The sequence below is a fragment of the Musca autumnalis genome, unplaced genomic scaffold (genome assembly GCF_047663935.1).
Source record: "Musca autumnalis isolate F117 unplaced genomic scaffold, ASM4766393v1 scaffold_3, whole genome shotgun sequence".
In the NCBI taxonomy this organism is placed as follows: Eukaryota; Metazoa; Arthropoda; class Insecta; order Diptera; family Muscidae; genus Musca; species Musca autumnalis.
In genome coordinates, this window is record NW_027411866.1 from 190,069,354 (window position 1) to 190,097,211 (window position 27,858).

Genomic DNA, 27,858 nt, shown 5'->3' on the forward strand with positions numbered 1-27,858 from the left:
GGAAACGTCTTCAGTGCCCGAAAAAATTCCAAGAGGCCACAGAATTCTAAAAATTCCTTTAAAACATAATTTTAGTTGTGTACCTGGAATTCAAAAATGCAAATGACTATAAATTTTTAAACGGAGCAAGCTGACTGTTGTGTCTGGGACAGATGCTAAACAGGGGTAACGCGATCATAATTTTTTTTTTAAATTATATTTTTGTAAAAAGTCATATGGGTTTTCGGATTTTTCGAAGCCTATATTTCGGGAAGTACGGACTTTCCAAACCTGATACACATATGTATATACCTACCTGTGGACAAAATTTAAAAATTTTCTGAGTACAGCCACTACATTCATCTTATGCGTTTTTAACTATTCATCCCAGTAGAAACTATATTGGAGAGTCTATGAAGGAAACTACATCCTATGATTTCTCCCCAAAACTCTTTTTCCAAAAATTTTGTGTTTTTCCATTTGAGTCTCCTAAACGTGCATAACTATAGACTAATTAACCCAGAAAAAGCCATTAGTTGTTTAAATGCCACAACAAATGGTTGCAAAAATTGACGTAAAACTCTGTTTTTGAATATTTTGTCTGTTATCTGTCATTTCACGCTTTTAAAGCTTCATTTGACCTACGCATTTCCACGCAATTGGCCTAAAACCCAAGCTATTGAAAACAAGTAAAAAAGTATCAGTCGGCTCTGCCGACAGAGATATACCCTCAGCCTGTGCAAATTGAAACACTTTTTTCAAAAAAAAAAAAAAACGTATGTATTTAGGGGGTTTCAAAATTTTGGTCGTATGAACCGACAAAAATTTTGATTAGGATTAAAGTTCAAAAATTGTGCGGAAAAGGTACTTAAAGGAATGGACCGACATTGACCATGGGGGTGCCATAGGGGGTTTTTACACCCTTCGGGCTGTTTTCTCAAGAAGTATGGACTTGCCCCTGAAACAACTTTTACCATCCTAATTGAGGCAGCGAATGTAAGTTGCTTCAACAAAAATCAAAGTGATGCAATAGCAGGTCTTAAAGTGAACTTATCCAAAATTTTGTGTGGGAGGTACGGGATGGAGTGAACAAATATAGTCCATATTCGAACCTGATCTATATCTGGTAGATATTATGAGAATGTGTAAAGTATGGACCAAATCGGTCACTCCCATCAAGAGTTATCGTGGCCCAATTTTTCCGAACATTTTTGAACTTTTGTGGGGTAGGTACCTGAAGGTGTGGACAGATATGGCTTATGGTTTTTCAACTTTCAGACTATTTTTTCAGGAAGTATGGACTTGCCCCTGAGGAAACTTGTACCTTCGTATAGGGGACAGTGAATACAAGATGTTACAACAAAAACCAAGGCGAGAGCAGGTCCTAAACTGAACTTTTCCGAAATTTTGTGTGGGAGGTACTCGAAGGAGTTTACCGATTGAGTCAATAATGGAACCTCATCTAAGTCTGGTAGAAATTTCATAATGTGCAATGTATGGACCAAATCGGTTACTCCCATCAAGAGTTATCGTACGCACAAATTTTCCGAACATTTTTGAACTTTTGTGGGGGAGGTACCGGAAGGAGTGGACCGATATAATCCATCTTTGAACTTGAACTAAGTTTGGACAAAATATTACGAAAGCCAAATTTTGGACCGAATCGGCAGATCCGTTCGAGAGTTATCTTGCGCTCCAACCACTACACACGGTGTCATAGGGTTTTTTGTAACTTTCAGGCTATTTTCTCAGGAAGTATGGACTTGCCCCTAATGAAACTTACAGCGTCGTATAGAGGACAGCGAATACAACTTGCGTAAACAAAAATCAAAGCGATTCGAGACCAGGTCCTAAACTTAACTTTACCGCAATTTTGTGTGGGAGGTACCCGAAGGAGTGGACCGATTGAGTCCATATTGGAACCTCATCTAAGTATGGTAGAAATTACACGATGTGTAAAGTATGGACCAAATCGGTTATTCCCTACAAGAGTTATCGTGCGCACAAGTTTTGCGACAATTTTTGAACAATTGTGGGGGAGGTACTGGTTCAGTACTCTACTGATATGTGTGGATATGGCGTCTAATGCTGTTGAAGTACTATGCATTTTCCGAAATCCATTTTACATATGTTGGGCAACTGGAAAACAGTTTCTTAGCTTGGGGAAGAGTATCTCTAGGATCATTGCTAATGGCGACAGGAGTGAAATCGGTCTGTACGATTCACCTCTGCTGCCGTCCGTTGTTGTTGTAGTAGCAGCATTTAAACCTACGTAGAAGCATATGTTTAATGCTGGGTTGGCAATGCTGGCTGACCGAAACACTAAGGTTCCGGGTCAGTTTGGTTATCTCATGTGGCTCTACAGTTTATTTTCAATTATAGCTTTGTTCCTTTACTTTTTTAATGGTAAAAGTGGTAAAAGAGAAAACTGTCAAAATTACTCTCTCATGAACATTTTTACCAGAAAAGTAAAGGAACGAAAAAATATTAAAAAGAAACATAAAAATTCAATTTTCTTCTTTAATTTCACAGCTTTTAATTTTGTTTTGCCAGCGTTCGCCTTTTTCTTCTGTTTTTCGTTAATTTTTTTTCTTCATTGTGAAATAATCGTCAGACAAATGTCGAAAAATCAGTCCTACCATTTTTCACCAGCAGAAATTTTTCTGGTAGCCTGTGGTAGAAGAGAAAGGCATTTGAGCTCTCTCTCCTCTCTCACTCTCTTAAAAATTGCTGCCAGTTTTGCCACTTTTTGGGGTTAAGGAAAGCTTTGCAGGTTAAAAATGGTAACCTCAGGTAAGTAAAGCAACACAGCTTATATATCTGCTTAAAGTGACTTTACAAAATTGCCCATAATTCTGATAAATTCAAATTTTAAAATCATCTTGTGCGTGATTTGGCAGCTATTTGACAAGTCGATAAGCTGAGATGTAGAAAAAAGTCCTCGAATCAAGTAAAAAATCGACCAGATTTCGATCCCTAATTTTGATTTTTTATTGACAAACCTAAATTACATCACAGGAAATAAAGAAAAAAATGTTTGATGTTAGTTTTTGTAAAACTTTATTTACGAAAATAATAATACATTTTTAAAAAAAATCAGACTTAAACTAAAATTAATAAATTGTATTCCAAATATATGTATGTGTGTATGTATACTCTGCTAAACAAAATACTTAATAAAAATTAGTATATTTCAAGAAAAATAATATAACTTTGTTATAAAAACAATTTGTTTAAAAAGTTAACCAAAAGAAAAATGCATAAAACCGAAAATCTTTGTGGGCTATTTAGTTTTTTTTATTTTCATTTAGTATTTTGTCTTTTAGGATATTTTTCTCTCTATGTATGTATATAATATGTAGTATGTATGTAAAACTTAATGCTTAACTAAATAGTAATATATTGCTTAAGAAGCTTAAAACTTAATTATTTTCCTATTTATGAAAATTGATAACAACAACATTTAGTGTTTTGGTATTCATTATTAATGTTTTTTTGGCGGGTTTTCTCTTTCTTACTAATGCAAATCAAATTGCTGTTGTTGCTTTTTATACATACATCTATTCAATACATATCAATTTAAATTTGTTTGTTCAATTAATGCCTAAAGCAGTCCTACGAATTCATGGATTCTCACAACAATAGAAAACAATTAGTTGAGTTTCTTTTTAATTTGGTATTTAACAAATTAAGTACGTTGTTTTTTTTCTTTACTTGGCAATTGATCGATTGCTAAGGTCACTATAGAAATTTTGAAAATTTTTGAAATAATTTTCATATTTTTTTTTTAGTACTTAAATAAGGCCTAAGGCCAATGATGATGAACAAAGTCATTTCATATGGGACCTTGGGGGGCTCTGCGTGGTACGCAATTTGATTGCCAAAATGAGCTTTAATCTTTAATGGTGGAAATGATCGTGGACAAAAAGATATTTCTTCACTGACATGACCTCTGACCAATCAAGGTGAAAAAGATCGTTCCACAACGGGTAATTTTGGTAATTAAGTAGGTGTTTAACGAGACTTCTTAATATTGAAAAATTATCCTTTACAAATTGACCTATTGCCATACCCATGACATGGTTTAAGCTGAAATATATATGTATGTCGTTGTATATATCTGATCTGATCATTGCCGTTATTTTGCATTCTTTTTTCATGCCAAAGATCCCATGCGAAGTCGTCTTAATACCCTACCTTCATTGACTTTTAAACCTTATATACTTTTTTTTGAGAAATCCTGTTTCATTTCCTTACACTTAAATTACATTGTCAGACCAGTGTTTCAATTCGTTTCATTATAGCAAATCCTTTACTTTTTTGTTTTTATTTTTTGTTTGTTTTTCTTCGTTTGTTTAAAAAAAACCTTGTCTATAAATAAAGTTGTATAAAAAACATTTTGAATATCTGGTGTTGACAACAAAGCCTTAAAATATTTTCAAAAAATTATATGTAAATATGTTGATTTATATTTATTTTTACTGTATTTTTTCAGCTACTTTTTTGAAAGCAACATTCTTTTTTTCAAAATATTTTGCACTTTTTTTTTGATATTTTTTAGTTACAATTTTTTTGTTTTCTTAAAATCTACAAAATATATATTTTGTTTATTTATTTATGTTAATAATATAATATATATTTCTTTCTTATTTTTTATTTCTTTGTAATATGAATGTTTGGTTTTCAAGTATATTTTAAGTTTTTTTCATCTTAATTTCTCCATTTGGTTTGGTATAGAATATTTGTGTCAAAAGAAAAAAACTATTTTATAGTTTTTTTTCTCATATACAATTTTTCATTTGTTTTCCTTTCAACTAACTATCCATTAGCGTTTTGTTTTCTATTGGGCATCAAATTGAGCAGATTGAGGAGCGGCCGCCGCCGGTATTGATTCTCAATCGAACAATGCCATAGTCGAGGTGGGTACAACTTCCAGTAATAATTGCAGGAACAAGGTTACTTTGTCTGGAAAGAAATGAAAATAAAAAATTAATAATATTTAAAACAAGTAAAAACGAAACAGTCGTCTTTGCCGACAGCTAAATACTCTCAGCCTGTGACGGTACAAAAAAAAGGTAACAGGAATATTGGACCTTAATGAACTATGAACAGATCGCTAATTTTTAAAGTAAATGGTAAGTAAGAAAGAATTAACAGTAGGAGATCGGATTGAAGTTCAACTATATGAGGAAATCTGTGGATAGAATTGCATACACCTCTGTAAGGAAAACATACCTAAAGTGCGATGAACAACATTTGTTATAAATATACCTATATTGTGGTCCTGTCTAACAAATCGTTTTTTGACTTAATACATATACCCAAACATTTGTTATTGTGACGCCCGAGGTAATAGGGGCAATGTATATTGTGTCGGTACGTGCTTATATGAAGTTTTCGACAACATTTTGCCTGTTGAAAACCTAAAAAATTTAATATGGGCCATCTCTAGTTGTAACAAAGACCACAAAGACTATTGCGAGACATGTATGAAGGAGTTGCCCTAATTATTGGAGCATTTCGGGCCCCATAACTCAGAAAGTGTTTGCTTCCCGCAGTAAAAAATGTATGGACATGACAATATTGACATCATGATCCCAATGGCTATTAAAATTTCAACACGATTTGAAAAGTGCAAATTTGTTGAAATCAAATTGATGACGTTGTGATAGAAGGAAGGCATTCATCGAGCGTGTCAGACGACCATTCATATGTTTGCATTTGTTTCGTTTTTCTGTGTTGGGAGCAGCATATCCCTGCTCCGAATTCTTTTGGTCCGTGCTGGGACGGAGGAAACCCCAGGACCAATATGTTTGTGCTCGGTTTGTCACATCCGCATCTTCACCCACATCCAGCCTTGGTGAGATGCAATAGATGTCAGGAGTGGGTACATCTAAGGGGTTGCTCTGGACTTGTCCACGTGAGGGACTACGACAGGTACTATGTTGCTGCGTGCTGTGCGAATACAGTCCCCAGTGAGTCGTCATCGGATTACGAAACTCCATCGTCGTCTGATTATGAGACTCCCCCGCAGTCCCCTCAACAACAACCGCACATGCAGCCTTTAACACCAGCCGTTGTTGTCCCAATCCCGGAAAATGTATCCTTTTTGCAATTTAATTGCAATGGACTCAGAGGTAAGATCGAAGAAATAGTAGATTTAATGAGTCGGAGGAATATCAAGGTCGCTGCGGCGCAAGAAACCAAGCTCAACAACAACTGTAGCAGCGGGTTCTTTCGTACCCGAAACCATAGTGTTTCGGCCAGCGGCTGCCAACCCAGAATCAAACTTGTACTTCACGTAGGTTTCTATGCTGCTACAAAAACAATAACAACAACTGTAGCTTACAACGTTGCGATGGTTACAACGTGCTAAGGAAGGATCGCACCAGAAGTGGAGGTGGGGGATTAGCTTTCCTATTGCACCAGTCTTGAGCCTGTCTCTAATGACCCGTACATGGAATGTATGGGGGTAGCAGTCAGGTGTGGAACTGCCGAGATAAAGTTGCTGAACGTATACATCCCGCCGAGAAATAGCTGTATCTCAGATTACGTGTCTAACATTAGCCCGCTTTTGGGAGGTCATAATCGTCTGGTCCTGGGGGACTTTAATCCGCATCATGAGATGTGGCATTCGGCCCTCGGAAACGACCACAGAGGTACAGCGCTGGCTTAGCAGATTGACAGCTCTACGTTTTGCACGGTCAATGAGGACGCCCCTACCAGAATTAGAGGAGAGTGTCACAGCTCGCCCGAAATAACCATCGTGTCACCTGGTCTGACAAATGGCGGTACCTGGCAACCATCAGACCATCTCCCCATAATTGTCTCCATTAGCAGACCACCCGATTTCATTATCTCTGAACGCCACACATTCGTCAATCATAAGAAAGCTAATTGGCCGGGTTGCAGAGAGTTCACCAATCCCCGCTTTAGAGAACTGCCCAATCCTTCTGATGTTCGGATAGCGGAATGGACGTTTCGAGACATCATCACTGCTGCAGCCGCTCGCCATATCCCTGCTGGTCGAATACCCGAAGTAAGACCAAACTTCCCAGCAGAGGCGGCGGGATTAGCAAATGAGCGTGATGAGCTTCGTCGGACAAACCCCAACGACCCCAGAGTCAGGGAGCTGACACTGGAAGTTAACAGGCTGGTCGGCGAGCATAAGCGGGACAAGTGGTTAAATCATCTGAAGAGTTGCAACATTGGAGCTGGTATAGGTGAATTGTGGGCAACGGTTAAGTCACTCTCGAACCCTGGAAGAAGGGAAGATAGGACCTCAGTCACGTTTGGCGACGTTACGTTGACTGTTCCGAAGAGGTGCGCAAGTTATTGCAATCGACAGTTTGTCGAACACCCCAAGAGTGACAGGCAAAGAGAAGAGTATTGAGTCGCATCAGATCTCTTCCTGCCGAGGAGGAACCACCACAGTTACAATGGATGATATTGCCAATGCCATCAGGAACGCTAAATCATCCAAAGCGTTGGTCCCTGATGGAATCTCCATGGTAATGCTGAAGCAGCTGGATGAGCCGGGAGTGGAGTATCTCACTAAAGTTCTCAATTTGTCGCTATCCACCCTCATTGTTCCTGAAGTCTGGAAAATGGACAGGGTGGTCCCACTACGGAAGCCCGGCAAGGATACCAGCAAAAATGAATCGTACAGGCCGATTTCGCTTTTGTCGCCCGTAGCAAAGAACATTGAGGCCTTAGCCCTCCCCAGTATCAGAAATAGCTATCAAGTTGCCGATCATCAGCATGGATTCCGTAAGCAGCACAGCACAACAACTGAGCTGCACGCCATTACCACACATATTTGTCAAGGACTCAACCAGAGACGGCCGTGCGATAGAACAGTGATGGTGGCGCTTGACTTATCAAAAGCCTTTGATACAGTCAGGCACTACACGCTGTTTGAGGACATTGAGCGGACAACCCTCCGGCCAAGCTTGAAACATTGGATAGTCAATTATATGTGTGGAAACCAGTCGTAAGTGGAATTCAGGAACAAGAAGTCCAAACCCCGTAGAGTGAAATAGGGAGTTCCCCAAGGTGGGGTGATATCTCCTCTACCTCTCCTGTATTGCGCCCCCTCCAGACGGCATCGAGATCGTAATGTATGCAGATGATTGCACGATCCTGGCGTCGGGTACCTATCCTGATGACATCTTTGAGAGACTGAACAACTATTTAACCGATCTTACCACCTTTTTCCATTCGAGGAATATGCAGATTTCCGCCACAAAATCAACAGCCACTCTGTTCACAACATGGACAGCGCATTTTGGAAGAGAATTGAATGTCGTGGTCGACGGTAGCAGAATTCCGACCACAAACATTCACATTCGACACTACTTTCACGTCGTGCGCGCACGCCGCATCTATCTGCGACAAACTGAAAAGTAGGAACAAGGTCCTCAAGTCCCTAGCCGGCAGCACTTGGGGTGCAGATGAAGAAACCTTGTTGACCACATATAACGCGATAGGTCGGTCTGTGGTAAGCTATGCGGCGCCAGTCTGGTCCCCGAGATTATGTGATACGAATTGTAAAAAAAATTTCCGCAAGGAAAATTGCCTAGTGTAAATATGGACATACTGTGTCCCGTCCACAAGAAAGAAGATACGACTGTATGCTCTAACTATAGGGGCTTAAGTCTTCTCCCTATTGCTTACAAAATAGTTTCAGGGATATTGTGCGAACAACTAAAGTCTATTGTCAACGAGATAATTGGTCATACAAATGAGGCTTTAGACCTGGCAAGTCCACCATTGGCCAGATATTTACCCTGCCCCAAGAGATGGATATTGACAATTACCAACTTTTTGTCGATTATAAAGTGGCCTTCGACATCCTCCAACGTTCAAAGGTATTTCAAGCCATGTCTGAATTTGATATCCCCACAATGCTTATTCAGCTTTGTAAGAGGACTTTAACTGATACCAGGTCCTTAGTTAAAATAGGAAAGAATCTCTCTGCACGCAGTACTGGAAGGCCAAGGCTTCAATGGTGTAAACAAGTGGAAGACGAGATCGAAAAGCGCGGTATTCCAAATTGAAGAAATAAAGAAAGAAATAGAAAGACATGGAAATCTTTTATTTGTTCGGTTTATAGGACAATATTCTGTAGAGGGCCAACGAAGTAATTAAGTAAGAGTTTTTGGGTCATTATGCCAGGAAGGATGATGATAAACAGGACCACAAGGAGTACTTTCTGCGAACATGCCTAAAACTGCACGTAAGCGAACATGTTGAACTTTTGTGAGAGAAGTCAATGCATTGTCCCAATTTGAATTTCTATATATCTCAATAACGGTAAAACCTATGAAATGATCATAGAGCGAATTTTCTTAGCTACAACATTTTCTTTAGTCCCATTTTGATAGGACTTGCGGTTTCCAAGCAAAATCGTGAATATCTAAAAAAAACCTTAAAAATGTCAACTTGAATCGTGATTTATTTAAAAAGCGCTCCCGCGATTTTTTTGTTTTTTGATTTTTCTCATCAATGAACATTGTAGTTTCAGAATCCGCAAAAACTTCCCAGGTGTATGCACTTTCCATTTAAAGTTGCTTCAAGAGCACCGTGACCGAGAGGAGCTGTCCTATAAAGATGTTCTTGGAACTTGATGTATGTACGTTTGGAAGAAATTTGACAATGTGCAAACATTTGACCAAATCGCTGCAATTAGAATTACTTGGTAAACATTTCTAAACGATCCTCGAACAGCCCTAAAACTGTACTTAAGTGAAACATTTATAAAGGAGGTCCCGGAATGGTTGTTTTTAGAGTTTTTGGGTCATTATTTTAGGACGTATGGTCATGCCCCCGAAACAAATTTTATTTTCGTAAAAGAAACCACGAGGACAACCTGTGCAACACATTTCAAAACAATCCAAAACATCTCCTTAAACTGATATTTTGTGTGAGAGATACCCGAAGGAGTGGAGCCATATATTCAAACCTAATCTATTCGAGTCTAATCTATGTCTGGAAGAAATATTACAACGTACAAAGTTTGGAACGAATAGGGTAATAACTTCGCGAGTTTTCGTGTGCACCAATATACTGAAAAATGTTGACGGATGGACCGATATTGCCCATCTTCGAACTTCATATAAGTTTAAACAAAATTTTACGAGATGCACCAAATCGATTGATCCGTTCGCGAGTTATCGCTCGCACCAGTCAGTTAGACAGATGGACGACAGGTTCAAGTCAGACCCCAAACATATTTTGGGCTCAAAACCATTATTGCAATGAGGCACATTCTGATCGTATCGTATTTTGCATTTGCTTTTCTCTCTCATTGACAGTGTACGTGAGCAAAAACGAACGATAAACACAGTTTCGTTGTTGTTTTTCACCTATATATAAACACTTGCTTTAGTTTGGTGGAATTCTCTTGGGCGACGCTGGCCTAAAGGCTGAAGGTATTAAACAGTCTCAATAGGGACGGAAAAGAAAAGGAGAATTGAAAGCAAGTCTTAAAACTGGATATCGACTCCAAAATCTGAAGCTGAGTTGATCCATACATACATTGGGCCCATACTACATAATTTCATCAATCAAATCTATATCGATAAATATGAAGATGCTAACCACAGAAAGAGAGACATTTTCAGGGATTAAAACAGCCAAGATCACCCATATACGCTAACGTGACTGCAACAACAACTTTCTCTTTTTTCTCTATTCTCATCTGTCGTGGTTTAGCAAAGGGAAGACTCGCTCAGAGAGACTAATGCACAAAATATTTTGAGGACCACCGGAATAAAACCAAGTGAAACTTATGCTCACTTGCTCTCAATAAGTGCACGCTGCCGGTTGCTGTAGCAAATATTTGTCTAGTGTGACCCTACCTTTACTTTATGTATTCGCTAAATATGAGATTCACTAGGTAAAAGCTAACACCGTTGGAATTTGTACTCTCGGGTCCATCTGCTGCAAACATTTCAAAGAGAGACATCCAATTTTATGAACCAATATTGTCCTTATCAATCATGATCTAGGTTTGTAAGAAATATTTAAATAAAATTGGGCACTGCTTTCTAGAGTTTCCGTTTTTTTAGATTGCGGAACATTATCTCAGGACCATTATCCAAGATAAATGTCTATTGGTGCGATCGGGACAAAAAGTACTCTCTGATGTAAAAATTGCAAAAGAATCCGTAAAGAGTCCTTAAACTAAACTTAGGCGAAAAATTTGAATTTTTGGGTGAGGAGAAGTGGATTGTTTAAACGAAGTTTGGACCAAATTTGGTTACCTGCTCCCATCGTCGGACACAAATGGTAAAACGAATTCAATTTAAATGAAACCTATGTGGGATAAAAACGTAGATTTTTGCACCAAACTGCTGAAGGTATACGAAACAGAGATGACTTAGCAGAAACTGTGTCAATCGAAAAATGTGATGACCTCAGGCCATCTTCCCATATGCATCTGTGGTGATCGTGCCAATTTACTTTGAGAAAAGTGAGCTTTAATGGTTAATTAAACACTATAGTGTATACTCTCTCTGTCTCTCTTTGTTATGGCATATAGCCAAGAAACCTCTCCTTGGTGCAGTGGAAAGCGCAAATCGTTTGATTAAACAAAACCTGTTTTCTATTTTCCGCGGATTTCAGCGAGATACACTTCGTGGGAATCTTCTATCATATCAACAAGGGCAAGGTAAGTACTGCCATATTTTTAGGGAATTTTTATATTATTTTCGACGAACATCGCTGAGGAGACAAGGGGAGATTACACCCATACCAATGGGTGCATGTTGATGCTATTTTTAGTCCCTTAATATGGAACCTGATTTTTATGAGAGAAGTCTTCTTACCCATACCAATGGGTGCATGCTGGTGATATTTTTAGTCCCTTAATATGGAACCTGATTTTTATGAGAGAAGTCTTCTTATCCATGTATGTATGTGTTTCATAATCCATATTAGAACTTTTTAATACGAATAGATTGTTCGTTCTAGCGAGCTCTTTCGATATTCCTTTCTAATAATAGGTTTCTTCCAATATGTTTGTTCTTTGTTTTTTTTTTCTACTTACTCATAAATCGTGGTGTCATTCCCAGCTTTACGAATGGTATGTAGAATATCAAACCGGCAAAAATGAATAGCAACGCATACAAATATTCAATACGTGGTGAATCTATAATGGGTGCCACCACCAGATACATCGAGATCACCAGAACCACAACGGGAATGATAATAGGCACTTTATATGGCCTTGGATAGTTGGGTTTGGTGAAACGCATCACAATGAGAGCCATCATAGAGCCGCCATAGAATATCCAAGCAGTGAAACTGAAGAAATCAATTAACGAATCAATGGTGCCATAGAGTACCATGGCAGCGGCAATGAGAGACTAAAATGAGAAAAAAGAGAACATTAAACAAATTGACAATTTCAATAATATTGAGGCTTACATGGAAAATCAGGCCCGGGGCTGGTGTTAGACGACGTACATGGACATATGAAAGGATATCCAGTAAATGGCCCTCACGAGATGCGGCAAAACATAACCTATGAGGAACAAGGAGTATAGCCATTAGTTGAGTTATATTCAGAATTGATTTTTTGGTACTCACCTTCCAGCCGCAAATAATGTACCATTGGCACTGCCAAATGTACTAATTGTTACACTCAGGGGCATTAACCAGGCCATTACGCCCAATATACGATTGCCAAAGGTCACCGCCACAGCCTCAGATTGTACCATTTCGGTGGGTGACATTGCCGCCAAATAGGAAATGTTGATCAAAGCATAACACAATGTTACCAATGGTATACCAATGACAATGGAACGTGGCAAATTCTTGCTTGGATTTTTAATTTCTTCTGTGACATAATTGAGATTATTCCAACCATCATAGGCCCACAGACCGGTGTAGAAGGCCGTTGCCACAGCTCCTAGATTTGGTGTGGGTCCATTAAATGCATTTGCTAGATGTTGAGTATTGCCCTGGAACAATTTCCAGGCACCTCCACATATAACAATGAGTACAGCTACCAGTTTGGCGGCCGTAAATATATTTTGTACAGCCATGCCCAAATTAACGCTATAACAGTTAACAAACAAAATCATCACTGTTGTGGGGGGTGTGGTTGGTGGTGGTGATTGTTTGAGAGAAGGGGGAAAGAAAAGGAGAACAGATATTAATGGATTGTTTTTTGTTTTTTAAGGGGAGGTTTTAAATTCTTTTGAAAATTGGGGGGTTTTTATTGTTAAATTTTTATTTAATTTTTTTAAGGGAGTTAGGGCCATTTTCGTCTATTCTACTCACCTATTGCTACTAATGCAACCATTTTAACAACCGACATTGGTGGATCACATTCAGAGACAAATGCCTCAACGGCGTATTGTGCAAATGATAGACAAATAATTGCCATTTGCGATGGCTTTAAGACTAACGTTGATACCCATGAGAACAAGAACGCCGGTGCTGGTCCATATGCGTCCATAAAGTATGCCCATTCTGCACCAGACGATGTATTCATTGTGCCTAATTCAGCATATGCCAGGGCACCTGGAAAAATAAGAGATAAGATCAAAAAGGTTAATTAGCAGTTAAAATATGGGGATAAAGGTAATGTGCTTGATGGCAGAGAGAGAGGGAATGGAGTAAGTAATTACAGAAATCCTTGTGTTCATAAATGACCACTAGGTAGCCAGATAACATGTGTGTCATTTTTGCAAAATTTGCAAATGATTTCTAAATGGAACATTTTGACAGAAGTCCACTCAAATGTTGCCATTATTTTACGCATAACTGCAAAATGGCGTAAAGAGGTATAACATGTCCCGCATTAAATACCATCATCCTCCTCCTCCCCCGTTTACACACAATTCATGAACTTGACAACAGAGGTGAAAAATAAAACAAAAATTCTACAACAACAAAATAATATATACACACAATTTAAATATGTACATCAACATCTACATACATATACATATTTATAATCGCACACAGAGGATAAAACCATCTGACAAATTGTTCATTAGATTACTACATGATTGTAGACGTCACCGTGAGAATAAAAACCAACGAAAATTTAATTTGAATTCCCACACGTTTCTTGTATATTGTCACCACCATCTATCCATCCATCCACTTTTCACTAGCATCAATTAGCATTCTTTGTTCCATTCCCAACGATTTAGCCTTAATATTAACATATATACTCGTATGTATGTAGTATATATTTACACGTTTCTTTTAATCAACTTTCAATTTCTTTTTGCAAAGACAAATGATTTGATTATTTTGAATTGTATTTATCGAATGTACTTTGCCATCTAATTTTTAACCTTTTAATGTTCAATAAATACAATCAATGCCAATGTTTTACAAAACAAATAAAAACCCAAAAATAAAAACAACCTCAGTGTAAACAAACATTGACACATAAACATATCCATTAAAAGATTTGTCTCCTTTTTTTACGTTTCAGTTTTCTATTGAATATTTTTTTGGTATTGATCTATCCCAATGTGAAATGGTCGTTCCCACTTAACAATCTCAAATTAATTGATTTCTACGTACATTTTTGTCATCATAAGAGAATGACATATTTTTGGCTTGAGGTATGAGAATAGGCAAAATATATTTATATACATATGTACATATATAGACTATAATAAAAATAGCCAGTTATGGCTATATTGAACACTATTTTTTTTATAAATAGAATTAAAAATCAGAGAATTTTAAAAATAAATTTTATTTTAAAAACATGAAAATATAGGTATAATTATGATTTTAGATTAGTGTTTTTCGTGGGTTAACATCATTTGACGTTTGTATGTACATTAGAGTGACCCAAAAAAAATCTTTTTTTTATACTCCTACCTCCTAATTTTTTTCCATTTCATCCAAAAACGTTAACGTTAAACCGTGCCAAAACTAGCGGTCTTTGTTTCCATAGTTATTTATATGGGGTCAAAGGTTAATTTTCACAAAAAATTTCTAGAGACCGTAATTATGGCCCAATCGATGAAAAAACGTTAAGAGTTCATTGTTGTGGCTAAAAGATGAATCCTACAAAAAATTATAAAAACTTTTTCTCACTTTCCTCGCGGCTTTTCCTGAGAATTTCAGGTATTTTAAACTTCTTTATAAATTATGTCTTAAGATTTGGGTCAGAAATCGATATTCCTGGCCAAAACCCTCATTTTTTGTTGTCACCGATTGCTAAATTCTATATGGGATTCGATAGTATACATATTGAAACTAAGGAAAACAAAAAAAGTAGATCAAAGTATTGGATGGCGTGGGCGTGGCTTGCTTCTAAAGACGAACAACTTTTCCCAATTTTTTAAAATACGTAATTTTTGTCAATTTCTGGAGAAAGAAACTGCTCAGAAACTATAACAAATATTGTGTTCATTGTTTTTTGTTAGGTAAGTAGGATTGTTGCCTTTAAGAGATGTTTTAATAAATTACCGTAGCGTGTACACGAAGAGAGCTATTTTATTTTTCTTCAGGTGCTCAATTTTAGTGAAATTCCAAGTTTAGTGGACTACAACTGTTGGGCAACAGCTTGGAACAAAGTTCCGTTTTCACAGAATGATGCCCGAGAGTGTCCTCTTTCAGTCCATATATACTTTTGTACCCATCCCGCTCGATCCGTTTAACACTTTTTTAATTTTTTTAAATTACATGGGTAAAAATATGTGTTTTTTCCATACCGTTTCTTATATAAATTAAAGCTTTTTCACACAAATGGACATTTTTTTAATATATGAGTTTTTATAAAAGATTTATGAAAACCGAAGGAGTATTTTTTTCAATTTCGGAAAAAAATTTAAAAAAAAGTAATTTTTTTTTTAATTTTTTGTATTTTTATCGTTTTTTATTGGGGTTTGACCTTCTTTAAATAGTTAGAACATATAAAAAACTCAAAAACACTCATATTTTGATGAAAAAATCTCAAATTTTTAATTTGACCTCGAATTCCTCTGTAACCGCAAGACTGAATTTGGTGGCTTTTAATATGTCAGAAAGCTGATATGGTGTTCAAATATGGTGTTCGAATACCATCCGTCCCATGCTGGAAAATTATACCAAATGCTACGGGATATGATTTCTCTAAGTCGTCAGATCGTATACATTATCTCTGCAAAGGAATTTCAAAAATCTGGACACAGAATAAGAGAACAAAAAATTGATAAACATCATGCAAATTGGCTTGCTATTAAAGAAACCCATATATGGGGGATATACCAAAACATGGACCTCTATTGACCATGGACATACGCAATATGTCTAATACCACCAAAGAACACAAAATGTCAAATTACAGCGAATTCACTTTGAAAATATAGAAACAATCTTGAAATTAATAAAAAAGTGGAAGTACCGTTATGGGGGGTCTATACTTAAAAGTGGACCAAGTGGATATTTTTGTCGCTCTCTCCCATATAAGCTAAACCACAGTGCACTGTGCGCCGCTTGGACCCGGCGATAAAATATATATCAATACCATTGAGCTAATATGAATCGGGATGACCTCATTGATACATATGGGAACCCAGCAAAATGTTCGATGCCAAAGATGCCATTCAATCATGGGTGCAAGTGATCTGGCATGTCATATTTTTAGCATCTTTGTCGATGAATTTTATATGAGCGTGGACCCCAAAAGATGCTATTCATTTTCGGATCCAAAGCATGTCATTTACACCAATGCTTTGGCATGTCATTTTCACCAAACCTTTGCAATGACATTATCATTACGACGAGAGTTTTAACAACGTTGGTTGTGATTTCGAGTCTCCGACAATATCAAGCCTATTGTCTTCGTTTAAACCAATGCAAAAGATGCCATGAAATCACGTCATCGCATGGAACCTCTTCCTTCAAATTTTGCTGGGAACTTATGTGTGTACGAGGTCTGATTACACTGTACAACACAAACAATAATTACAAAATAATTCGGCCAGATTATGAAAGAGGACCAAAAAAAAGAAGACACGTGTATCGGCGTTTTGAAAGATTACGTCGGGAAGTAACCTAAATAGGCGTGTCAATTTCCGCCCATTTCTACAGGTTTTGAAATATTCGACATCAGATTCCTTGGAATCCTTGCATTTTAAGTATAAAGTGTCTTTGGCAATATTACTGACAACAATGCGGGGTATCTTTTTGTGAAAGAAAATTAACCCTCATGCGAGTCACTAAACGGTCTTTTTGGTCCCTTTTTTCAAAAAAGGTTAAAAACTCCTTTAAAATGTGATCGTATCAGATTAAAACATTCTACAAAATTATTTGTCATTAAATTTTTACTATAGGTCTCCGAATACATTAAAACTCTAAAACGTACCTAAACGCCAGGAATCTGCCAAAAGTAAAAATACAGCTGATTGTCACTTCTACCTTATATAAATATGCCTCGGAAATAACATATTACAAATATGTCGATGCCACTACCTGGTCGATATGCCTCGGATGTACCTATATATTTGAAGTAACGGTATCTATAAATTAACCATTATTTTAATAATCAAAATTTCAAGGAAATTTGTAAATTTTGTGTGAAAAATATTATCAAGAGGTAATGGATTTTTAATGGTTCTTTTTTCTATGCGATAGTATGAAGCCTGACATATTAGAATCTGCTAAGAATTAATGTATTTGCGTTACAGTTCTACAGAGCAGCCGAATATTTTTAATTAGCCCTTTTTCCGTAATATATAACTGTTCTAATCTGTCCTAATGGTACTCAAATTTAGAGGAGTTCTCGAACTATCAATTTCAGACTCTCTTTTGAGCTACTGCCCGATTTTATTTTTATGTGTTTTCATGCCGTTCATGCCATGCCGTTCGTTGGTATTCTTGAGATTACAAAGTTTTTCGGCAAATCGCACACACACGCCCCGAACGTAACGAAAGAGCGTTCACGAGAGAGCATATGTTTTGATTTGTTTCTTTTTTGTAGCTAGCGTGCATACAAACTTACTAACACACTGTCATAAATTGACAATGTTTTTTATACATTTACATTTTTGCCTGCCCTCTTCTTGGTCGGCACTGGTTTAGAGTTGAGCAATCTCGTACATCGTTTATAGCAAATGTGTTCTTCTTTGACACAGCGGTGCCGAAGCTTTTCGGCAATTTACACACATACGACCCGAATGCGTAGAAAGAGCGTACGAAAAAGAGATACTGTTTTGATTTGTTTTTGTTTTGTAGCGTGCGTGCATAAAAACACACTAACACACAGTCATAACCCAGCCAACAATTTTTGCCGATGGCTCTGATATCAGATTTTTTTCCGAGATTTCGTAACCTTTCTTTCCGATTATTTTCCGAGTGCTCTGCACAATCTCGGAAGGGAAATTTTGATTTGCTTTCTTTCCGATTAGTTTCCGAGCACTCTGCACATAATCTGAAAGAATTTTTGATCTGTGTATTTTTCTCGCGAGCAAAAATCCCGAATTCTGGTTGAGAGTTGATTGTGTACAAACAACGCCAGCGGCAAGGGAAATTTCTATGCTTTGTTTGCATGCTGTACCTTGTTTTTTAGTTATTTCGCAGCATCAAGACGTAGCGGAACAAATTATTGTGTGTTTTAAAACAAATTAAAATTGGAAGTTTGCATACACATTTTGTAAAAAGCTGTTTATAATAACAAATATTGTTAATTCTATTTTAGATACGCCAAATAAAGAACAAAATCGTGATGACACATGGAAACTTTATTAGAAAAAGTTGTGTTTTAAAATTTTGCAAACACACAATATCAGCGGGCAGCAGCATTGAATACTATTAAATCCAACTTGTGAAGATGATGAAATAAAGAATAAAAAAATTCGCATTAAACATCCGAACATTTTCCGAAATATAAATCACCGGAATTTTTTCCGATTTTCGGATAAAATCTTACGAAAATATTCAGATTGTTTTCCATATATCGGATAAAGTATCCGATAATCTTCCGATTTTTTTTCCGAATATCGGATCAAACATCCGATAATCTTCCGATTTTTTCCGAATATCGGATCAAACATCCGATAATCTTCCGATTTTTTTCCGAATATCGGATCAAACATCCGATAATCTTCCGATTTTTTTCCGAATATCGGATCAAACATCCGATAATCTTCCGATTTTTTACCGAATATCGGATCAAACATCCGATAATTTTCCGAATATCGGATTAAACATCCCATAATCTTCCGAATTTTTTCCGATTTTCTAATGTTCCTTCCGAGTTTTTTCCGAAATTGTGCAGATAATCGAAAATTTCCTTAAAATTTCCCTTTTTTTCATTCGAGTTTTTTTGCGAATTCGTTCAGAATTCGGAAAGAAACTCTAATATTCCTTCCGATTTTTTTCCGATAAAACTTTCCGAATTCGTGGGCACCTTCACACAATTTTGTTCCGATTTCTGAACGAATTCGACATCAGAATTGCATACTTGTGCAGAGTTTCGTTCCGAATTCGGAAAAAAATCGGAAAAAATTGTTAGCTGGGAAGTTGCCAATAGTTTGAATACATTCACATTTTGGGCTGTTCTCTTTTTGGTCACGTCTGGTTTATAGTCATCGTTCAAACACGTATGAGTAACGTCATGCAAACTAACTTGTGAAATTAAGTATACGCAGTTGTGTATACAAATTACCGGAGTCCATTGAACGAGATAGTGAAGCGGATCGTTTAATTGAACGAGATTAGCACAAGTCTATATATCGTCACCATAAATGCCTGGAAGGGGCTTACACCTGGGAAGATTTTGCGGATTCTGAAGCTGCAATATTCATAGATGGGAAAAATCAAAAACAAACAAATCGCAGGAGCGTTTTTTAAATAAATCGCGACTCAAATTGACATTTTTAAGGTTTTCACAATATTTCTTGGAATCCGCAAGTCCTATCGAAATAGGTATAAAAAATTTTGTAGCTATGAAAATTCTCTACAAGATCGACTTTTATGATATCTTCGTAGCTTTTACCGTTATTATGATACAGAAGTTCAAATTAGGGCAATGGATCCTTATATTACAATGTACCTTAACTAACATTAAGTGTTAGTAATTTGAACTTCTATATCATAATAACGGTAAAAACTAGGAAGATATCATAAAAGTCAATATTGCAGAGAATTTTCATAGCTACAACATTTTCCTTAGCCCCATTTCGATAGGACTTGCTGTTTCCAAGCAAAATCGTGAAAACCTAAAAAACCCTTAAAATTTTCAATTTGAAAGCGCTTCGGCGATTTTTTTTGGTTTTTTTTTATTTTTCTCATCTATGAACATTGTAGTTTCAGAATCCGCAAAAACTTCCCAGGGGTAAGCACTTTTGTTTCAAGAGCACAGTGATAATTATTTTGTTAGTTGCGATTTTGACATTTATGGTGACGATATGATGTATCACAACAACATCGAAATGTGACTCACAGCGTTATAGCTGCCATCTGACTATGAATAGGAACTAACATTTCTCGTTCACACCGATAAACTTGAGCCTTGTCGACAAAAAAAGCTCACTTCGTAAATGAATTTCTTCTGCAAGACTAGAACTGTGGATGACAAGAATTAAGCATTCATTGTTATCTTGTAGCAGCTGTAGTAAGCGAGATAAGTATATCTCAGAAGGAGATTTTAAAATCAATTGCGTTACAACGGAGTCAAAAAATTTTACACGTCATATTATATCCATGGCCATTCTTCACTGAGCATACTTGTATCTGGACAAAGATACCACAGGACCAATTCCCGAAGTTGGCTGGGTTATATTGTATCATATAACGGGTGTTTTTTTAAGCTAGATAGAACTTGAAATTGTAAAAAGTAACACAAAAAATTAAATTTTGATGAAACTTTTTTTTTATTTGTTTCAGTATACTCTGACAAATCATCATGAATAGACTCACGCTTGAACAACGCTACGAAATTATCCAAATTTACTTTGAAAATCAGTCGTCGATTCGCGCAACTTATAGACGAAAAATTGTGTTCAGCGATGAGGCGCATTTTTGGCTTAACGGGTTTGTTAATAAGCAAAATTGCCGCATATGGAGTGAGACCAATCCACAAGAGACCCTACAGACTCCATTACATCCAGAAAAATGCACCGTATGGTGCGGTTTACACGCTGGTGGCATCATCTGACCTTATTTCTTCAAAAATGAGGCCCGAGCTCGCGTTGCGGTCAATGGAGATCGTTACCGCACCATGATCAATGATTTTTTGTTTGAAAATATGGATGACATTGATCCGGAGGATATGTGGTTTCAACAGGATGGCGCTACGTGCCATACGGCGAACGCAACCATCGACTTATTGAAATCAAAATTTGGCGATAAGTTGATTTCGAGAAGATCGTGCGATTTGACACCTCTCGATTATTTCCTGTGGGGCTACGTGAAGTCACTGGTTTATGCTGATAAACCAGCAACAATTGATGCCTTGGAGGCCAGCATTGTTCGTGTTATTCGTGACATACGGCCAGCAGTGCTCGAAAAAGTGGCCAAAAATTGGACGTCCAGAATGCACTTCGTCAAGAACAGCCGCCGTGCCCATATGCCCGAAATCATTTTCAAATGTTAATGTCACGTATTGATCTTTCGAATAAAAAAAAAAATTTGATTACAATTTAATTTTTTGTGTTATTTTTTACAAGTTCTATCGGGCTTAAAAAAACACCCTTTACATATTCTTCTATGAAAGTAAATAAATAGAATATACAAGTTCAATAATATTGGTTATTTTCTAACAAAAACTCAAATTTAATATGTGTTATTTTCTTAGGCCCCTGAATAGCTACACCGATTTTAACAAAGATAGGTTCAGATTTGGATATAGCCCCCATTTATATCTTTCCCCGATTTTGGTCTATATCTTGAAATAGCCCCCATATAACAGTAGCTCCAAAAACTCCAGCAGTAGGCCTGCTTTAAATTCTCCCTCAAATATTATACAGAGACTTATTAACGAAATCAGCAATACTTCCTTTTGTTTCTCTGAAAAAAAAACCTATATTTGTATATCATTTCGTCAACATTATATACTGTCAAATGACAAGTGTTGTTTATACACACGAATTTTTGTGTACATATAACAACTGCATATAAAAATATATATGTATGTCTCTGTGAGTGTGTGCATGTCATAGTATAAGAGACACTTTGAACCACACGATTGGCTTTTGGCCAAAATTTATCAAGAAATAAAAAAACATACATACATTCTTAAATGCGAATATAAAACGACCATGTACGAGTACATGGACAGGCTGGCGTTTATCATTTCATCAACAGCAACAGGTTATAGCCAAATAGTTTACAAGGTATTTGTCTGAGAGCGTTTTCTGTTTTTTTTTCGTTTTGTTGATTGCTGTGGTAGTGTTTTGCTTTATTCAGCTCATCGACATTTTCTTTTTTTGCTTTTAGTCTTGAGAACCGCATTTGTGTGCAAAACCTTACAAATTGGGACAAGTAAACAAATGGTGTGGGACATTAAGTGGTAGTAACGATATTAATAGGGTTGTCAAATTTTTATTGTTTACAAAATTTTAAATAAAATTGCAATATTGTTTGCAACTTTTTAGGACGTTGAATCCATAACATAAAGTAATTCCATTATTTTGCATCTTCTACACTGGCATCTCTATATGTATTTGATGCATGTGTATATCGTGCAACAACTTTTTGTGTACATACATATGTATGTGCACTTGTTTGAATGCATAGACTACTTGCCTGACATGACCTCCATTGAGGGTTATTTACAATTCCATTTAGACACACAAAACCCAATTGGCCCATTAAAACGACAATACCTGTTGATTATTACCTTCTAGTGGTTCGTTGATTATTGTAATTTTGCCAACGAACGGCAAAAATGAGTCAAGGATTATGAGGGGCGTTGCATTTGGGGGTGGTGGTGGTGGTATGTTTTTAATTTCTTGGTTTTGTTTTACTTTATATTTTATTTATTTGTAATTTTGTACTTACCCATCAGCGAGAGCACACCACAGGCTAGCCATATTATAAAGCTTACACCAACGGAACCAGTTCTAGCTAGTAGACCAGAAGGTGACACAAATATTCCAGACCCTAGCAAAAGAAATGAGATATAAAATAAAAAACATAAGAAAATTGTAAAAATATTGAGAATTATGGAGTATAATTTTATGATATTAGACTGAAAACCAGTAAGCGATTGATTTTCTCGCACTACTGTACAAAATCGTTATATCTCTACCCTAAGTATACACTTTTGAAAATGAGAAGATTCTTTGGTGCCCCAAAATATATAATGTTTACCCATTCGGAGCATACATGTCTAATTCACGGTTAGAATCCCCTAATTCTAACGACTTCCGTCAACTGATCAGATTTGCACATTATGAAGCACTGGCGGTTGTGATTGCTAGGCACAAGGTCCGCCTTACTGGAAATACAATAGAAGGGAAAAGCTGCCATTACAACACCTATTGTATTAAGAACACCTGAGTTTGGGTGTGGTTCTGTAGTTTATCACGGCTTAAATCATGTATTCTGCAGATTTATTATGTTGGATTAAAGACTAGCTATAATTACCCAGCAAAAAGTTTGCCTCCAGTTAAATCATATGTACAACTGATTTGGAAGTGCATCAAGTTATGTATTTTCACTCATTCTTTCTACAAGAGCGTGACCCCGGAAAGAGGCACTCCATTGCACTACATTTTAACTAACCCTTTGGCACTGCATTTTAACTGACCCTTTGGTACTGCATTTTAACTATCCCTTTGCATTGCATTTTAACTAACCCTTTGGGGTAGGGATGTATGTGGAACAATTATATATTATTACTTTAACACAAATTATGAAAATTCTTAATGGAATTAATCCCTACCATGCGTATTTCCTCCGCTCTCCATTTAATCCAAGCTGAACTGTTTTTGCTTCATTTGCCAAATGGGTTTGATATTGTCTTCCTATCACCAGCTAAGATTTCGACATGTACTCCGTTGTAACCGGCCCGCATCCACAACAAGTTGCCAACAATTAAAAACGATCCCAGACGAGTCCCTAAACTTCACTCTTTCCAAACATTGTGTGGGAGATACCCGACAAATTGGTCCGATGACAGGTTTTTGAGGCAAAAAATCACTGGGGCAAGCTAGACCTTCAAAATTTCGTGCAGATGTTTATAATCGGCCTAAAAACTAATCTGCCAAATTTGGTTGATATCGGTTCATATATAGATATAGCTCTCATACATATGTTCGCCCGATTTCGAGTAATTGATGGACCAAACACGAAAATTCTTTCCAATTATGATGATATTTGAAGTATGTGGCAGAATTCGGACTAGAAATAAGTTTGCCAAATTATTTTGAAATCGGTTCAGATTTTCGTCCGATTTGAGGTATTTGGTGCAACAAACACGCAATTTCTGTCCAATTTCGATGAAATTTGAAACGTGTGACAGGATTCGGTCTAGAAATATGTTTGCCAAATTATATTGAAATCGGTTCAGATTTGGATATATTTCCCATATATATTTTCACCCGATTTTAGGAATTTCGTGCAGCAATCACGCTATATACATATGTCCAATTGTGATGAAATTTAAAGTGTCTGACAGAATCTAGAAAACATTATTGAGACATCATATTGAAATCGGTTCAGATTTGGATATATCGTTCATAAATTTTCTCTGTCGAAGTTAATTGTTTTCTCATTTTAGTTGGTTGAAACCGAACTTCCTTTGTAAACATAGTTTGTAAATTGGCCGAAACGGAGGCGGCATGAATCAAGAGCTTGGTATTGTTGTCGTGTTCATATGAGACTTCCGAAGCAAGTTTTCTTCCTTACTATTAGGGCGCCCTATCTTCTTTGTATCATTACCTTGTTCTAGCGTAAATACTGTGTCGCTAGCTAACCATAAGCTTTCAAATTGTAATACACGATTTCTTGACCTCCAATTTTTTTATCCATTTTTGGTTAAGGCGTGCACAAATGTTATAAACTTATTTTTTAACTCCCGTCACGTGTTTAGGTTTTCGCTAATTTTTCAACTAAAAATTAAAAATATCCAAATTTTTAAGTTTTACGAAATCTGGAAATTGATATTTTTTATTCGCAAGTATACGCAAAATTTCTTTTCAAAATCTGTTAGCCGGCATTGTCACCTTTCACCAGATATATATTTTTACGAGAATACACCCCGATACCGAAAGTTCTACTCCAAAGAACACATGGACGATACCACAGACTACATCAAAAAACATCACTTACTGACGCAACAAATTATTGACCACATCTAATATTACATTTACATTTTTAATAATAATCTTAATTTACATACTATTGCCCGTATTTTCCATTTTTAAAAAATATATAGTATCAACAGACCAGGTTTTGGCGGCAAAAAAAATTAAATTGTTTAATTACGACTGAATGTCAGAAATAAACGGAGTGAAAATTATGACATCTTTGGCACCTTGGCATGTCGCCGGGAGCCAAGGACGTACACAGGATTTCATTTCGGGGGGCCCTTGACTTGACCAAAAATCATGAACAATTCAAATATTGTGTAGCGTTACGTAAAGCTATTTTAAGGGGTTATGGCCACTTATAAGCATCAGAAAAGCCATTTTCATGCATTTTTTAAAAGAAATCTATTAAACCTTGAGTTACCTTCTAAGCACTGTTTTTACTAAAGCAGTTTGCGGTACCCACTGTAGTTTGAGAAAGATTAAACCGATCAGCATATATTTTTGTGGGATCATTACGAACCTAATAATATTGTCTAATATCGAAACGGAATAACAATCAAATCAATTTTTATACATTTTGAACAGTTAAAATCAAAATTTCGATTTTAACAAAAAAATTATATTTTTTCGGACTCCGTCAGCAGTTTTTGAAAGACTCTATCGGTTAAGCACATGATTTATATGTATAATAAATATCCCACAAAAACATATAAAGACCGGAGCATCCGTTTTCGAGCTACAGTGGGCGGTGCCCACTTCGAGAAAAGACGTTTTTAGTTTCTATACTACATACAAAACACAAAAAGTTTCCCTTCGAAAGCTAATATCTCGGTAAAGTTTTGTCCGATGGACTGGACATTTTGGTACAAATTCTATTCTACATGTACTTTAAAATTAGCCAAAAATTATTTCGATTTTTCGAATTTTATATGAAATATTGGTACAAAGTATATAAATTCAATAGAAAGAATTCATAATATTTAGGATACAATTTCAAATATTTACAGAGTAGGATATTTAGAACTGAAAATAGACAATATCGGGCCACGTTCGGTAAAGTCGCCATGTAAAATTTACGCCCCGTTTTCAGTATATTGAAGTTTTTAATCATACATGCCCACGTTATAGTTTATTGCAGAATTTTACAACCACAAAGAATTGCCGTTGTCTTTGCTATAGAAGTTTGACCTATGGCAAAACTGTCCTTTCAGGTTCATCTTATTATCTTTATCGACATTCATCGCCAAAAAGAATTTTTCACCCCCCAGCCTTTGATCTCCATATTTGCGCGTACTGATATTTTTCCTTAAAAACGGTTTAAGAACCCGGTTTTTTTGTTCTAGAACTGCAACTAGCAAAGTTTTCATAAGCGAATTAATTTAATTTGATTGTCAACTCTATAAGCTTTTTAATGGTATACATATAAGTTTAATCGCTTACTTAAAACCGGTTCAAAAATCGGTTTTAATGTCGGAATATCCGGTTCAAAAACTGAGATAACCGGATCTATCCTCCAAGAAAATTTGTTATTAACGTGTTCATCATTACAAGAGCTATTTGTGGTAAATATTTCAGAAGCACCCCAGATGTCTACATAGGCAATAACCAATTGTTCTGTCTACATACCTATACATAACCAATAACGAATATACAGAAAAACAAAACATAGTTTAATTCTGAACCAAGTCCGAATAAATGTCAAAAATGACAATGAAAACGGGACTAAATCGTTTAGTCGTCAAAGAGAACCTTACCTAAAATCTTCTGAGCAACATTTTTGTAGAATATTTGGATGCTGAAAAATCTCATCTTGTGGAACTTTCACTACGGTTCAAGAAATAAAGGACGAAAAGGACATGAATGGCATTGAGTTAGACGAATGAAATGTTCTACAAAAAGCTTCGCCAATCTATTTGACTGAAGGCATGTCACCTCATAACGAAGCTACAACAACGCCAAACAGAGATATGGAGCTATTTTCCTAAGTATTATAGGAAAAAAATCAAAAACTTCATCGCGCGATATCTCAGAAACTTGACCTATGGCGAAAGTATCCTTTTGGGTCCTTAGTATACTCATCAAGGGCTTTCATCTCCAAATGAAATTTTCCACCCCCCAAAAATGCTGCTGCACAATGTAATAAGCTAATTCATTTTAGAAATAGATCTTATTTTGAGATATACTCCTCTCGATAGTTACCGCGCCCATAAGCTATTTTAGTTGGTCACCGTAGTATTTAGGGCTTTGCCAGGAAGCTTGTACTTGTCCACGAAAAATAGGATATCGATGTAAACAAGACTACAAAATGTCCAAAGGGTACTCGAACAGTCTTTAAACTGCAGTTATGTTAGACTTGTATGAGGGACCTAAAGATGTTGTCCAAACATACTCTCTTGGAACTTGATGTACTTTTGGAAGTAATTTTGCAAGTGGACCGAGATAGTCCATATTAGGTTCGATTTTAGACCGAATCGGTTAGTCACTTCGACCATTTTAGTGAAAAGTTTTGAACTTTTATGGCGGAGGTACCGATATGACAAATTTAATTTGGGCAAAACATTAAGAGATCCATAACTTGGACCAAATCGGTTGATCCGTTCGATAGTTATCATGAGTTCCAACCTGCCAGACAAACAGAGATACAGACGGACGGACG

The 27,858-nt window shown here is 36.4% G+C and overlaps 1 protein-coding gene across 3 annotated transcripts in view; it reads right to left on the bottom strand.

Annotated features, from left to right (window-relative positions):
- Positions 1 to 4,617: 4,617 nt before the first annotated feature.
- The window catches only part of sbm (L-type amino acid transporter sobremesa), a 197,952-nt gene continuing 174,711 nt past the window's right edge, over positions 4,618 to 27,858 (bottom strand). For all 3 annotated transcript variants that reach the window (XM_073976032.1, XM_073976033.1, XM_073976031.1), the window contains exons 3-8: positions 22,948 to 23,049; positions 13,270 to 13,512; positions 12,574 to 13,072; positions 12,412 to 12,508; positions 12,032 to 12,350; positions 4,618 to 4,944 (exon numbers count right to left, since the gene is read on the bottom strand). In XM_073976032.1, the coding sequence (XP_073832133.1) occupies positions 4,874 to 4,944; positions 12,032 to 12,350; positions 12,412 to 12,508; positions 12,574 to 13,072; positions 13,270 to 13,512; positions 22,948 to 23,049 (1,331 nt within the window). In that variant the 3' untranslated portion in view covers positions 4,618 to 4,873. The remainder of the gene's footprint in view (positions 4,945 to 12,031; positions 12,351 to 12,411; positions 12,509 to 12,573; positions 13,073 to 13,269; positions 13,513 to 22,947; positions 23,050 to 27,858) is intronic.